At 41.0% G+C, this 16,520-nt stretch overlaps 1 protein-coding gene across 1 annotated transcript in view; it reads left to right on the top strand.

The window, feature by feature from the left end:
• Positions 1-15,402, top strand: part of wtip (WT1 interacting protein) — a 36,284-nt gene extending 20,882 nt beyond the window's left edge. Inside the window, exons 4-9 of the mRNA XM_034148412.1 lie at positions 7,372-7,439; positions 10,031-10,093; positions 10,638-10,768; positions 10,948-10,999; positions 11,700-11,768; positions 13,426-15,402. Of these exons, the coding sequence (XP_034004303.1) occupies positions 7,372-7,439; positions 10,031-10,093; positions 10,638-10,768; positions 10,948-10,999; positions 11,700-11,768; positions 13,426-13,581 (539 nt within the window). The 3' untranslated portion in view covers positions 13,582-15,402. The remainder of the gene's footprint in view (positions 1-7,371; positions 7,440-10,030; positions 10,094-10,637; positions 10,769-10,947; positions 11,000-11,699; positions 11,769-13,425) is intronic.
• The last annotated feature ends 1,118 nt before the right edge of the window (positions 15,403-16,520 follow it).

Here is a 16,520-nt window from a genome sequence, read left to right as displayed (position 1 = left end):
TAGCAGATGATCAGTATTTAACCTTTGTGTTTTGTTGTGCTTATATCCGTACAGATGAGTTCCTTCTCCTATTTAATGAACAACAGGCGTGTCTTTTGAGACATCTTTGTTATGATATCACACTTAATTTAAGCTGTAGATTAAGTCAAAGATACAGTTTATTCTAAATATCCACATATGAATCAGGAGAAAAAGACCACATTAATTAGAAGTGATTTTCTTGTCAGTAACCAGAGATGTGTGGGCAGCCTCCGAGCCTCAGGTCTTTCTCTGTTGGCATGAAAGTTGACCGCAGATGAACTTATGCAGCTGTGAATTTATTTTCTAGCTGCACAAACTCACTGACTCATCATTATAACTCAACATGAGTTTGGTTTTTAAAGATTTCATTCTGTACTGTGTCTTTCAAAATGATGTGGATCAATGCAATGGTGCAGGAATGAGTCCTTAAAACGTGAAATGAGTCGGCATTTAGCCACTTCCTGTTCCCTCGTCTTCACTTCAATGTTTCTTGAACGTTTTTTTGGGTTAGATGCCTGCAATAAAGTCTGTGGTTAACACAAGCTGAAGAGATGTTAAAGTGTTGTAAAATATGTCAGTAAATACCCCACTGGTGAATGGAAAGAGGCGGTTGCTAACAAGAGTCTAAATGAGAAGACTAAATGTCGTCACGCCTAACATAACACCTCTTTCGATGTGTAACTTCCATCTTTTTTGTCATCCCTGCACCGCTCTATGGGACCTCAATTTCTGGAAAGTACATAAGCAGAAATGTCACTGTCTATCTGCTTTCAAATCCCAAAAAGCACTCAAACCACAATATGAGAAAATAGCAATGCATCACAGACATTCTTTAAAAAACAGCTCGTCCCTCTGCTCCAAATCTCTCCTTTTTCTGCAAAAACATTTTCTCTTCTTGCTACTTTCCCTCCAGCCTACAGCTATACTTTTAAACCTAAAGGTTACTCCAGTTTTATTGCTGCATTTTTCCTTCGTAAGTGGTGGCCTGACAGACAGACGTCTCTCCAGTTAGACATTTTTCTTTCGTTGGCGTCTTGGTGTTAATGGCCCTTTCTTCTTGACCCTTGGATGTTTACTTTCTTCATGTTTTTGCGCCAACACACGCACTTGCTCAATGTAAACTGTCCAAACAATGAGTGGAGTTATTTGACTGACACATATAGTTTTTTTTAAAGTATTATTTTGTATATTCTGCCCTTGCTTATCTGATTCTATTTTGACATGTACATTGACTTGTAACATTCAGATTCAGAATACATGTAATGGAAACTTGTCTTTGGCACTGGCAATAAGATAACACAACACTCACACGGTACAATATACAATAAATGCACCTAAAAACAGGGACATTGCATCTGAAGTGGCAGTTTGAATAGAGGGGCCTAGTGCTTTGTTCTCCTACTGGATTGGGTACATTACAATATCAGTTGTAGGTTGAAGTTGATTTTTGGACATATGCATTCTCACATACATCTCCTTCATGTAATGGCAAGGCAAGGCACGTTTATTTATATAGCACCTTTCAGCACACGGCAATTCAAAGTGCTTTACAAATTAAAATAAAAGAAATGTAAGAATAAATAGAGCAGAAACACATTATAAAATGGCATTTAAAAACAGGCATTAAAAAGCAAAGATAACAAAATAAACACAACAGGTATAGAATACATCTATCTACAGCTCAATCAAATGCAGCGGCAAAAATATACTTTTTTAGAGTAATATTTGCAGTCCATGTGTAAAAAGCTTTGGGTGACATGTTACTGACTCGAGTTGAGAATATATATATACTTGCTGCTTCCTGCACTGTACCTTGCACAGATTGGATTGTACCAAAAACACTTCAACTCTTGCCTGCACACGCTCATCCTGACATGGAAATAAAAAAAATAGGCTCCTTTTGAGAGCAAACCACCTCATTTGTATGTCCTCTTCTACTGTAAGTTGGCCAGAGCTCTGGTTTCTCTGCCAGAAACAGAACAGAGACTGATGCATCCCATCAACAAGAACAAGAGCAAGAGCTCTCTGTAGACTGCTTTACTCTCAGGGACAAAATGACACCATATGCAATGAAATATATTGATAGTGATACAATAAAACTATTTTTGGATGAGGGGGAGGAGCATAGGAGGAGCTAGGCCAGGAGGGGCCGGATACCGTTAGCATAACAAATACTACGTTAGCAGCTAATGCTAGTGCTAGTTAGCTTGCTCGATTAGCACGTTGCATTAACTACAGAATCAGATATGTGATTGCTTTTAGGTTTTTTGATCCTAACCCCACTGTAGCCTAATCTACTTTAAATCAGGCAGTGCAAAAAAAGTCAAACTTGAAGATGTGCTGTAGCCTGTGTTCAGTTACAGAGATTAAACAAGGCTGTCCCGCTGTATTGCTCTCTATTTTAAAGCGTAGGTTTGTCCAACTAGTTACAGAAAACTGCTAAATCACTTAATGCCAAATAATTAAACCATTGCATGACAAACACAGGAAACTTCCTTCACAAAGAGGAACAGTTATCACATGTGGAAACGCACCAACAGTCATTGTGACGGACAGGAAGTTGACAAATACTTCTACATGAAATGTGACCAGATATATGTCACTGGTTTTTTGAGCTGCTGTGGAAATCTAGATTAAAAGTTAATAAACACTTGATTGATCACTGGATTAAAGGTTATTTTAAGACGGTGTGCAGACGGTTGGTTAACATCTCTCCGACCCTGATCTGATTATTGTTGTTGCACCTTTGAGTGTGGCACCTTAAATATTCATCTTCGTGCTGTCACTTAATGTCCACATTTTTGGGAAACTTTACTCTCTGTAAGGACACAAGTAATTTTAACATTGTTATTCATTTATAACATTTTACACACCACACAAAATAAAACTCTCCGTATCCCTACAACCTTCAGCCTGTCAGTCTATGTCGAGCGAAGGAAAAATATTCGGCAACTTTATAAGTAAATCGATGAAGTAATATTTTATGCAAAAATGGCAAAAAAAGTAGTTTTTAGGCTTAAAATATTGAGATTTCCTGCTTTTCTCTACGTTATCTCATTATAAACTGGATGTGTTTGGGTTTTGAACTGAAAGAAAAAGCCATATGAAGACACAATATTCTACTTTGCCAGATGGATATTGTTCACCATTTCTGTTTAGATCCAAACAATGAATCAGAAAGTTAAAATATGTGTTAGTTGCTGCTTTAAATCTAGTTGCAAATTAGTGACTGCTGCTGCTATCACATTTGTTTTTACATTTGCAAAAGACAAGGCAGTAAAAAATCAGAATCACAATCAGAAAACCTTTATTAGACATTTACATTGTTACAGCAGAAAAGAGCCAAAGACAGCTTAATGTTACCTACAGTAAGAACCATGCATACAAAAGTATTAAAGATAAAATAAATTATAATAGAAAAAGTTACACATTTTACAAAAAACACATCCTGTAACAGTTCTGAGGATTTAGCAGCCAGGTGTATATTGCACAGTTTTTAACGGCATATATATATATATTGCACATAGTTGGTATTTAACAACAAGAGGTGTTATAGTCTGTGTTGTGGTGTGTGTGTGTGTGTGTGTGTGTGTGTGTGTGTGTGTGTGTGTGAGGGGGGGGTCTACTAGGGGGCCGTGGTGGTTATATAGTCTGACCGCTGAATGCAAACCAGACTTTCATTTTTATGTCTTTCCTTGAGATTTCATCAACGTATTGTTTTTTGGGGGCTCTCTGCAGCGCTGTCTGGTGACAAAGGGCCAGAGGAGAGAGGCAGCCCTCCCCCTCCCCTGGGTGAGGGGAGCGGGCAGCGGGTGTTGGAGAGGTGTGGGGGGTTGAATGGGACCAGCTAGTGACCTCAGGCAGAAGGAATGTCCCCGTTTGCTCAGTCTCTCCCCTAGCAGCACTGCACACAGTCATCAGGCCTTTGTGTTCACCTTCCAGACCCCGAACCAGAGCAGAGGCCACAGACGAGCACACAGCAACACCTCCCCAAACCTCCCCAAACCTCTCAAAACCTCTACAAACCCTCCACAAACCTCCCCAAACCTCCACAAACCTCCACAAACCTCCCAAACCTCCCAAGACCTCCACAAAACCTCCCAAACCTCCACAAAACCTCCCAAAAACTCCCAAAGACTCCTAAAAAACTCACAAAACCTCCACAAAACCTCCACCAAACCTCCACAAAACCTCCCAAGACCTCCACAAAACCTCCACAAAACCTCCCAAAACCACCCCAAACCTCCTAAAACCTCCTCAAAACCTCCTCAAAAACTCACCAAATCTCCACAAAACCTCCACCAAACCTCCACCAAACCTCCACAAAACCTCCACAAAACCTCCCCAAACCTCCTAAAACCTCCTCAAAACCTCCTCAAAAACTCACCAAACCTCCACAAAACCTCCCCAAACCTCCACAAACCTCCTAAAACCTCCTCAAAACCACCCCAAACCTCCTAAAACCTCCCCAAACCTCCTCAAAACCTCCACCAAACCTCCTCAAAAACTCACCAAACCTTCTCAAAATCTCCCAAACCTCCAAAACCTCCACTAAACCCTCCCAAAACCATACCAAACCTCCTCAAAATCTCCCAAACGTCCCAAAACCTCCACAAAACCACACCAAACCTCCTCAAAATCTCCCAAAACCTCCACAAAACCTCACAAAACCTCCACAAAACCTCACAAAACCTCCACAAAACCTCCCAAAAACTCACCAAACCTCCTCAAAATTTCCCCAAACCTCCACAAAACCTCTCAAAACCTCCACAAAACCTCCCAAAACCTCCTCAAAGAATAATCTTCAAAGCATGCAACTGTTTTTGCAGAAGCAAGTCAGGTTTAGAAAGAATGCACTGTTTTGGTAAAGCCTTCCTGTTGTTAAACCTGGTCCCTATTTCCTGCAATTAATCAAGAATTTGCCCAGTTTCTTTTTTGCAATGTGTGATAAAAATAACGATTTCTTCATGATTTCAAAGTTGCACTGGGGTTGGTAATTGATCACTTTGTTGGTGAAGTACTGATGTGTCACAGGGTCTTTTTTTTCTACAGAAGTCACCTTACCTCGGCACCTTAAAGTGGAATAAGACAGAAGATCTGCAAGCCGTATTAAAAGCTCCCATGTCTGTGCCTAGGAAGGATCTGTTGGATTTTGAAGCTGCATTGTAAAATGACTATCGGAGCTTTTAATAGATTTGTTTTGATCCAGCACCTGCAATTGTTTTTTGTTCGTGCCTATCCTGCAACAATTGTATCCTGAATCTGATGGAGGACCCTGCAAAGTTTTGAAGTCAGTGTCTCTCTCTTAAGAGTTCTTCCTGCTGCATCCTGCTTTTCTCTTTGCTCCACGCTACCAAAATGCTAATTGCTCCTTAGTCTCAAAGTCTTAAAAGTCTCACCTATTGTGTGCCAGCATTCCTCGGCCGCTGCAGCCATTTATGTGGGTGTTAATGTATTGGCGTTGTGACACGGTGTTGGTGCGTGAAATACAGCGATTGCATACATTTCAGCAGTGTTGGGAGTGTGGGAGGGGGGGGCATGACTTTTTGGGACATCCATAAAATCAATGGTGGCTTCTGGGGATGACAATTAAATCTGACTAATCCAGCAGATTTATGAGATCCCTGCGCTTGGTCTGCCAGGCTCGGTGAAGTCATCGCGCTGCCAGAGAGACACCGCTGCTGCTAAATGAATTTGAATGGGCGAGCTGCGAGGGGTGCATGGCAGGGGGGCTGCAGCAGAATTTCCTTTTTAGATTGGATTCAGACTTGGATTCTGATGAATGAAGGCTCACCCGGAGGAATTCAGCCCTCATGCTCAGAGCTGGAAGCTACTCCCGCTGTGGTGTGTTGCTGTGAGGCGTAGCACTGCAACTACTGATTGTTTTCATGACATTTTAGACCACCAAAGTGAAGTAGAAGTTGCCAAAAATATTATAGTGGAACGTTGAGAAATGCCAATAGTAGTTAATGAGATTTTATCTCAATGTTTTTTATCTGGTTAAATAAAGGCTAAATAAAAAAAAAAAACACAATTCACACAATATCTGTGTTATTACTGCACATATTTTATTCCATTCGATCACATTGTAAATACTGGCATATTTTATTTTACTATATTTTCTTATAATAGTTCTGAATAGCACTGCAACTACTGATTGTTTCATGACATGTCAGACCACCAAAGTGAAGTAGAAGTTGCCAAAATAAGCATTTATTTGACATGATGTGGAACGATGAGAAACGCCAATAGTAGCTGCAAAGGTTTGGTGTTGTGTCTTCATGGTGTTGTGTCTTCATGGTGATCAAATTTAAATGGATTTATCGGTGTCTATCTGGTGTTAATGTGTGTGTCAGAGTGAGGGACATCCTCCCTGCAGCCTGCTATTGTTGCTCTGCTTGTGCACAATGGTGGGGAAGGGGAGAGGAGAGATACTTTGGGGGGGGGGGGAGGTTTGGAAGGCAGCCTGCTGTATTGATTGTGTATGGGTTGTGAATGGATTCCTGTTGGGATCAATGGTGATAGTGATTAAACGACAGGATGTTGCATTGGATAGTGAAGCCATCTGCTCCACACCGACCTGCTGCTGTGGTTAAGTAGAGGGGATTAGAGAGAGGTATACAGTATGTATTTTCACTGAGAGTCAGAAGTGGAGTTTTCGGTGTGCTTTGTGTGACATTCATCCCTCTGAGTTTGCCTTTCATATGCTGCAAAGCCTCCACTCAGGAAGTCTTAATCAATCTGCACGATGTTCGGTGTCACAGCAACTAGGCTTTGTCACAGCAACTAGGCTTTGCAACTAGGCAACTTTAATTTTCAAAATTAAAATCTGAATAAAATCACTCAAAAATGCGAGTTTCATTCAAAGTATATTCATAGTTTCTTTTGAGATTTAAGAATGGATTTCTGAATGTTTTTGTCATATTTTAGAACGTCCTCAGTCGAAGAAATTGATTAATCGGATTAAATTAAGTCTTTTTTTAACTTAACCTTCTTTAGTGAATATAACTTATCTGTTCCAATAAAACAGGTGCATGCTTCTCTATGTGTGTGTCAAGCAGGAGAAGAGCTTCTTGACCGCTGAGAAAAGTAGTTTTTGAAGGGTTAAACTCCAACAAAAATAAAGATTTCTTATGATAGGAACATTTTGTCACAAACTTCCTGATAGTGGAAAAACTGCGTCTACATTTCATCACAAATTCCCTTCAAAGTTTCATTAAAAAATACTTTAAAGTCCTAAATGTAACTGTTCTTACGTGTTATGAAACCTGTAGTGTTTCTGCTGCAACACAGTATGTCTCAACTCTTCTTGAATATGTAGATTTCACCGTTTTTGTCTTTCCCTTTCAGGTCGGAGGCTTCGAGGGAAAGCTTTCTACAACGTCAACGGGAAGGTGTACTGTGAGGAAGATTTCCTGGTAAGTGTTCCTGGTTATTGATTTGCTGTTGGTGTTGGGGGGGCCAGGGGGTTTAAGGATCAGGATTTCAGGCTGCGTCCCTCCAGAGGAAACGGACATAATGGCAGCTATAATTAGGACTTTAGCACCACCCCTCCAATTCACACTAATTTCCCCAAAATGTCCCCAAGGAGCTCAATTACCCCTCAAGCTGCCCGGCTCTTACAGGACGACAGCTGGAGGTCCGTCTGCTGCTGTTTACAGGGCTCTCATGGTGCCTTCAGGAGCTGTGGGAAATAAAGATTATCGTACGATGTATGGACACGACCTCAAACATTTTCACGTATTTTAATGACTGATCTTTCACAGCTCAGGTGTGGGAAGAACTTTTTCTGAATAAGAGAGAAGAGTGTTGTTAAATACTGTATATCTAAGTTATAGTTATTATGCTGCTATTTTGCACTTTGATTTAGCAAAAGTACTCTTGCATTGCATTGGGAGTTGATTGATAAAGAAAATCTCTATAACTCTTAAATAAATAAACTCTATTTATTAAAGGGCCATTTGTAATAACATCTCCAAAAAGTTATTTATTATTTTGGTTGTGTGGCTTTTCATGTTTTATCAAAAAAGATGTAAGTGTTATTTTTATGCTTAGCATATATAAATATATTTTCATAATCCAATCACAATATTTTAAGGAATTCAAGGCAAAAGTGTCTTTAAAAGAGTGTGCTAGCATTATTATGCTATCATATTATTGATAGATTAGTGGCATCAGAGTGTCTTAAACCCATAACGATATCTATTTCTGGGACTAAACAACCTCCCAGTGACAGGCCCTAATTATTACTTTAACTAGTAAACTCAATTACTGATGCAAATGAAACTTATTTGATTATTATTGATCATTAGATTATATGTTGCCTACTGCAGCTGTATGTGATGCTGTTATCAGGACATTTGAATATAATGTGACAGCGATTGATGTCCAAACATGGAGGAAGTAGCATAACAAAGCTTCCTTTAACAAATACGAGCTTCATCATCCGAAAAACATCACCACGTTGTCGATACTTCCTGTTTCTCAGCAGCTTCCCCTCAGATTTGAACCTGTTGGGGAAGTACTTCCTGTTTTTGCACTTAGCGATCATCAGTGATTATCTGATGCTGGAGCTCAGGTGACGGGATGAGACTAATCTTCTTCCTCCGCTGCGATGAAGCTAAGACTCGACTAGTCTGGCCTGTCCTCCAGGGGGGTCTTTAGGGCTGGGGGGGGGTGGCAGATGGTAGATTTGCCCATCACCACCTCCACCTGGTAGCCTTATTTTTTTTTCTCTTTTTTTTTTCTTTTAATGTTTATTTTATTATCTTTTATTTTTAATGACTGATTTTAAATGCCATTTTCTTAATGTCTTCCATTTTATGTAAAGCACTTTGAATTGCCTAGTGTTGAAAGGTGCTATATAAATAAACTTGCCTTGCCTTGCCTTGCCTTGCCTTGCCTTGCCTTGCCTTGCCTTGCCTTGCCTTGCCTTGCCTTGCCTTGCCTTGTTCATCCACTTGCCCCCGAGTCATCAGGTCATGACCCTGAAGGCTTCTGAGCTGCAGATGGTCACCTTCATTAAGACTTCCTGCACTCAGGGTTTAAAGGTCACCTATTATGCAAAATCCTCTTCTTCATGTCTCTTCTACATCAACATGTGTCCCCTCTGTGTAAAGAGACTCTGAAAGTTTCAGGAACAAAGATTCTCTCTCTTTTTGTCCTGATCCATTTATATAAAAACCTGTCTGAAAATGAGCTGATCAGATTTTGGCCACTTTATGATGTCATAACGATGTTTTGGCTTGTGTAACCATTAGCCAATCAGCAACCAAGGTAACCCACCCCCCACCTGATCACCTGAATCTCCTCCTAGAGCACCATTGTGTTCTTTTTAACCAAATATCTCTCAGAGGGGCGTGGGGAGGGGCTCCTTATTTTCATCTAAAGTAACAGACAGAGAATCAGCACTTTTGAAACAGGGCTGAAACAGAGGGGATTATGGGATGCTGCAATGATCTGTTTGGTGTTTGGAGCCAAACGCTTCAGAGACATGTTTTGTATATATCTGAGACCTATAATATATTGATGAAAAACAGTATAATAGGGGACCTTTAAGAGAAATTGATATACATCGCTCACCCCGAGTTACCTTGAAGTTGTGAGTTAAGAGATAACTAGTTTTTTCTTGCATGCTTTCACGTTGAACGATCAATCCAAAAATGTACAGAAAAGTCTAAATTCGAGTCCAATTGTATCCATGCCCTAGCTGACATGTATCCTACAACCTGTCTATATGGAATATGATGGAGGAATCATAATCGGTTTTGAAACATTTGTGCGGAGATGCCTGATGAACATGTCAGCTGAGAGACAGAAGATCCTGAAAGAAATCCTGTTGATGTAAAGAGCGCAGCAGCACCCTCTATAGATCAGTCCTGTCCTGAAACAAGCTCGTGCATCAGGGGGTAAACTGCCAGCATATACTGTACACGCTATGAAATATACCTAAAAGTTCACTAACTGCTGAAGATAATAATAATAATAATTCCTGTGTCTTTTCTTTCAGTACTCTGGTTTCCAGCAGACGGCGGATAAGTGTTTTGTGTGCGGTCACCTCATCATGGAGATGGTAAGAGTTCATCAGACAGGAAATGTAAAGAAGAGACTGAATGCATGTCTAATATTTCTACTTGACACATCTTCTTCAGGCACTATTTTGTTTATGATAAGCAAAGTTACTAGGATATCGTGCAGACAAAAAACCCAACTCGTTATGATACACTTTAAAATGTTCTCTTGATATTGAGCCTTATTTCACCCTGCTTAAAAACATGTTCACTGCAGTAGTTGAATCTTTAAGAAACCTCTCTGATGACATATCATTGTGCGTTAATGCATTATTTTTGTGGGGACTTCCCCCCTTCATATTGTTTCCCTCTTCCCTTCTTGTGAATGCTCCACGTGAGAGGAGTCAGTGTGAGGGAAAAAACTATTTAATAACGACTGATTTGTTGTATCTGTTGTCAGTCAGCGAATAAACGGAGATAGCCTCAACGATATGCTGACTCGTTTTCATCCATCAACGAAACACAACGCAGACACCGCGAATCAACACCGGTTACACATGTCTTACCGTTATCTTGTGTGTGTGTTTTTTCTTATCGTGTGTGTAGATCCTGCAGGCGCTGGGAAAGTCGTACCATCCGGGTTGTTTCCGCTGTGTGGTTTGTAAAGAGGGTTTAGACGGAGTGCCTTTCACCGTGGACGTTGAGAACAACATCTACTGTGTCAAAGACTACCACACGTAAGAGGATACACATATATTTACTGTATCACAGAATATGTTCAGCACAAAAAAAGAAAATATGGACAGCAGTTTAACACAAAATGTATGGTTCTCAATCTACTTTTAACCTGGTATTCAGTGTGAAATAAGGTGTCTTCACTATATAGATATATATATTTTTGTCTCTTTTACAACAGGGTATTTGCTCCCAAGTGTGCCTCCTGCAACCAGCCCATCCTCCCAGCACAGGTAAGGAACAGTTTACACTAAACATCATTTAATTTAGCACGGACACCTTATGAGAGTTTTCGGTCATTGTCAACAAAAGCCCCAGATCCGAGGACATTTAACTTGTCAACATCAGTATTTGTGTATTTTCAAAAACGCGATCGATGAGATGTGCTGATGGATATCCAGGAGGTTAAATAGCTTGACAAGCGCAATTTTTATTTTGAATTGAACTCTCTCTAAGCTGTACAAACAATGATTTCTGCCCGGGTCTCCCCAACCATTCTTTTCTTATTATTAGTTTCTCCTTCTTCCTTTTTATTGGGATTGGTAGCTTCTTATGGACATGGTTTTTAAGGGAAGAACTTGTGTTTAGCGGTGGTCTTTTCCCATAACATTTATGTGCGTGTTTGACTTAGTTTGGAGACCAGACCGAAATGTAGACCCATGATACCCTGAGCAAACTACCAGGCTCACAGTCGTTGGAGAACATGTACAGAAATACATAGTTGAAGTGTCTAAAGGAACAGCCAAATCTGATTTAAATTTGGTACAGCCCTAATGTTTACCTTAAATCCATGTGCATATTCAGAGCATTTATTGGTGTAAACCTGCTTTTGTTGGACCATAACTTACTGTAAGTCTCTATGAATGTCTGCTAAATGTAATGTAATATAATCACTATAATGAGACACCTGACTGAGTGTGTTTGTGCTAACAGGGCTCCGAGGAAACCATTCGAGTCGTTTCTATGGACAAGGACTACCATGTGGATTGTTACCACTGTGAGGTGAGATGCTCCCTACCACACACACACACACACGCGCACACACACACACACAGGGGGGTATGAGTAAGAGCAGTCTAGCACGAATGAGTTCAGACTACAGGCAATTCATTATCGCTGTGTGTGATTCAACATTTCAGGCTGTTGTGAATAGCACAGAAAATATTTACATGCACAGTTCACACTGAGTCACACACACACACACACACACACACACACACACACACACACACACACACACACACACACACACACACACACACACACACACACACACACACACACACACACACACACACACACACCACACACACACACACACACACACACACACACACACACACACACACACACACACACACAGAAACGTGCTTCCACATGCACATTAGACTCAATGAACCTGAGTAAAATCTGCTAATCGTGGGACGAGACCAGACTGTTTTTCTCCAGCGTGCATGAATCACCGCTGCAGACACTCTCTGAATGAATGAGACACACACACACACATAACACACACACACACCACACCACACACACACACAGTTACCAACCCAAGGTTACAGATCAACATTGTGACTCATTGACGAAGCACATTCCTGCGCTGAGCTCTGAACCCAGCTGGGGACTTGTTGCTCAGACTGAACTTGTGAAATCCCCGCCACCCGTCAGTCAGACGCTTCTCAGTTCAAGAGTGACAGATCAACATTTCACGCCACACTTCAGTGATTCTGCATTTCTGTGTTCTGAATCATAAATACTGAATTGGGAGATTTCTGTCCTCAAGATCAGAAGGAGACAGACAGTTTTCTCTGAATGTCTGACAGTTCACTTCATAGAAATGCATCAGACCATTATGTAAGCAGTGGGTAATGATTTAGAGATGTGAAGGGGTGGTGGGGGGGGGGGGGCTCATGGACAGAGGAAGGGTAAAGTCCAGAGCTGAATCATCCAGAAGAATTCATATTCATCACACACACATTTTTACATTGCTTATCCAAGTCTGAGGAAGGCCAGTTTATGACACCCTCCAGTTCACAGTCTCATTTATTTTGTACAGAATTCCTCCACAGGTTCACTGCATTTATTCATAAATGCATTTCTCAATACAGATATTTAAAAGGAAAAATAGGAGTGTTTAATCAGCGATTTTCTCAGAAATTCCTCTGGACATTTGAACTCTCTAAGGGCGCTTTCACAACCAAACATTTAGTGTGTTTTAATAGTACTCTGGTGCACTTTGTTTGAGCAGTTGAATACTTAGCAATTATACTCTGGTGTGGAAATGGAAATGGAGGATTAAAATTGTGTGGACCAAAACAAACAACATATTGCTTGTTCTTATTGCAATGCCTAGTATATCCAAGTAATGCAAAACAACTTAGTAGCTGCTAGGCCAACATCTTCCATTATCGATTTCAAGGTAGGTGTTATTTAAAAGGAAGTCTGGTGTATATCCAGGCTGTGCTGTCACAATGCAATACATCATTACAATTGTATGACACTTGTATGATAAGTACCTGTTTTCACACACCGCCAGAAACTGGAAACAGACTGTAAGCAAACTTCCCAAGTATAAAACGTACCCCTTGTGCATTAACAAAGCCCACACTCATCTGTGTTTGGTTACTGATCGTCTTTCTCTCTTCCTCCCTCCTCTCAGGACTGCGGTCTGCAGCTGAACGACGAGGAGGGGCACCGCTGCTACCCTCTTGAAACCCACCTGCTGTGCCACGGCTGCCACATCCACCGGCTGCAGGCCCCTCCCCTGGCCCACCAGCCCCCCCCCAGCTACCCGCTGCACGTCACCGAGCTGTGAGGGGGGGAGGAAGGAGGAGGACTGAGACCCCAGGTGATCCCAAACTGAGACCCCGTTCTGCCTCCCAGGTGATCCGACACTACAGGAAACGGCAGATCCAGGGACGCCTCAGTGTGTCCGCCTGAGCTTCTGTCCTCCTGTCACATGACGGGCTGGGAAAAAAGGGTCTCCCCCCCCTCTATGTTCCTCCCCCTTCCCCTTCCCCTTTGGGTGCCTAACCTTAAAACTCGCCGGCTCACCCAGAGACCCCCGGTGACCCCCCCCCGAAACATTCATCAAAAGGGATTGGACGCAAAACGTGTCTCTCCCTTCCAATGTTTTTTATTCCGGGAGGCCACATTCTCGTTCTGGAGGACAGGAAGGACCCCAGGGTGGGTTTGGGATAGCTGTGCCTTCAGTGCAGGTCCCCCCCCCCCTCTCCCCCCAACACTGACATGGAGTCCTGCTACTGGTTTATGCAAAGGACAAAAAGCAGCGTCACGACACAGGGCCGCGAGAAAAAGTCTGAACGCCCCGAAACACCAGACGTAGCCCCAGAGGAACGACTGACATTCCACGTAGACCTCGAGAGATTCACAAGCAGTGTCTTAATTAATGATTATATTATGACGGCAAGAGAAACGTTTTAGATGCACATAGAATGTCTTTTATATATGAATATATATTTTGCAGATGTTTTCCACATAAGACCATAGATGTAGATTCTCATCTTTCTTTCTGTTGCTGATTCAGATCCAGAAGTCTGAGGATTTGTGGGTCTCTTGTTTCATTCCTCCTGCAGGAAACAACACCTCCTCATGTCTGTCAGTGGGTTTACAGACTCATTGGTTTTAGGAGCAGACGTGGCACAACAATTATTTGCCTTTTTAATAATTTGTATTCCACTTTGAGTACCAAATATTTTGTTTCGGACTGCATATCCCCTCTCTTTAATGACTGTAAACCGCTTTAACAAACTTCAATTGAGACATGTGTGCATATCCTAAGTGCCAGATACTAAAAAGTGAATTAAAACGGATTATTCTGACTATTTAACTGGACAGATGTTTATCAATCTGTACATGTTGTATTACAATTGATGCCATTACTCAGTACGTTTTCTACATAGATTACCTGGTTAGCATCTCCTTCACACAGACCCAAATTAAACTGTTTTACTTATTCTCACACACAAAAAGGGAAAAATACATTTACTTATCATTAGACTTTTTTTCAGATTTGCTCATTCTGACCTCCTCTCAAGGTCGGCCACTTTTTTGCCAAGATATCACACAGAGCTGTAAGATTAAGATTTAAGCTTAATCTTAAAATCTGAGAGCTTAGCTAGAAATGGGTCTTTAAATGCGGAGATTTAGGGCCTGTGGTGGCGGAGCACTAAAACTTATGAGACAAATAGGCAACATGTATGTGCACCAAGATCTCAACTTAGAAATACTACATATTCTCTATTTATACTTTTAGAATATGCAGCATTTTCCAATCCTACTGTCAAAAGATTCAGCTCTTTTGGTAATAATGCGGTCCATGTAGTACTCAAAGAGGAATGCAAATACTTTAATGATTCTTTTGCAAATCCCTTTTGCTCCAGGTGTGTTCAGGACACTGCCTCCTGGTTTGTTTTTCCAGACACTGTTTTTTTTGTCATATGAACACTGAGACGAGGAACCTCCACTTGTCCACATGCCTTAAGACAGAACAGGTGTGTGTGCGTGTGCGTGTGTGTGTGTGTGTGTGTATGTGTGTGTTTCGCTCTGGTTCACCTGCAGTCTGCTGTTGACTTTGTGAGAGGACTTCCCTTAAAAAAACGTGGAGCTGCTGGTTCACCTGCGTGTTTTTGTGTGTGTGTGTGTGTGTGTCTTCATGAGACAAAACACTTGAAACCCTGAGCTAGGACTGGGCAATATAGAAAGATTGGATGGATATCGTGATATAGGCGTCTTTTCCTGGATTTTAAGACTTGTCTAGCTTCCCTATGGTTTGTATTTTTCCATTATTCAGGCATTATGTCCACATTACTGTTGATTATATTCGAAAATATCATTTAATAAATGTATGTTCTGGAAGCCCTAATAGTCAACTCTACAAAAGTATCGCTATATTGTTATCAAAGTATTTGGTATCTTCCATATTTCAACAACAAGGCAATTCACAGTGCTGAGCAATAATTAGAGAAAGCATTAAGACCAAGTGCAAGTCTTAATAGAGTCAAGAAAACGAGCTTAAAAAGAACAAGACAGGCCTAATAACATTAATGAATGTTACAGTTCATAGTAAGATATAAACTGTTATTATTCTGTCTAAAATATTATCGATTTTTCTTTATATTGCCCAATCCTACTCTGAGCTACGGTGGTGCTGGGAATAAAACTGTCTCATCCCTCGCTACTCATAACTGTCATCAGAGAGTTTCTATATATATATATATGTGTTTTTTTAATTGGCTCCAACGGTTAATTCCTCTTGAATGGATAGTGAAGCAATTAATGTCAGATTCAAGACATTTTAGGAATGTCTTTTCATGAGGAAAACTATTCTTCTCTCACTTAAATTGAGCAAGTCTTATGCAGATAAACCCCACCTGCTTGTTTCATATATGTGCAAAAGTCTTAAGTGTGCATGTACAGTACGAGTGTGTTTGTATGAGTGTGAGTGTGTGTGTGTGTTATGGCAGGCCATTGCACACACACACACTCACAGTGTTTGCAGCATCCCACACAGGACCTTCTCCCAGATGTTTGTGTGTAATTCTCCGTGTTTGTTTGAACTTTACACCGTATTGTGTCTCAGTAGCTGGTGTGTTTATGATCCTCTGACTGCCACCGACTGGGATTCACACCATCACCAGATATCAAATGCAAACACTGGCTCTTAATTATTATTATTATTATTACTGTACACGCAGGTCTGAATAAATACTACTGAATGTGTGAAAAACAGAG

This window comes from Trematomus bernacchii, unplaced genomic scaffold, assembly GCF_902827165.1.
Source record: "Trematomus bernacchii unplaced genomic scaffold, fTreBer1.1, whole genome shotgun sequence".
In the NCBI taxonomy this organism is placed as follows: Eukaryota; Metazoa; Chordata; class Actinopteri; order Perciformes; family Nototheniidae; genus Trematomus; species Trematomus bernacchii.
This window is presented reverse-complemented; position numbering and strand designations above follow the sequence as displayed.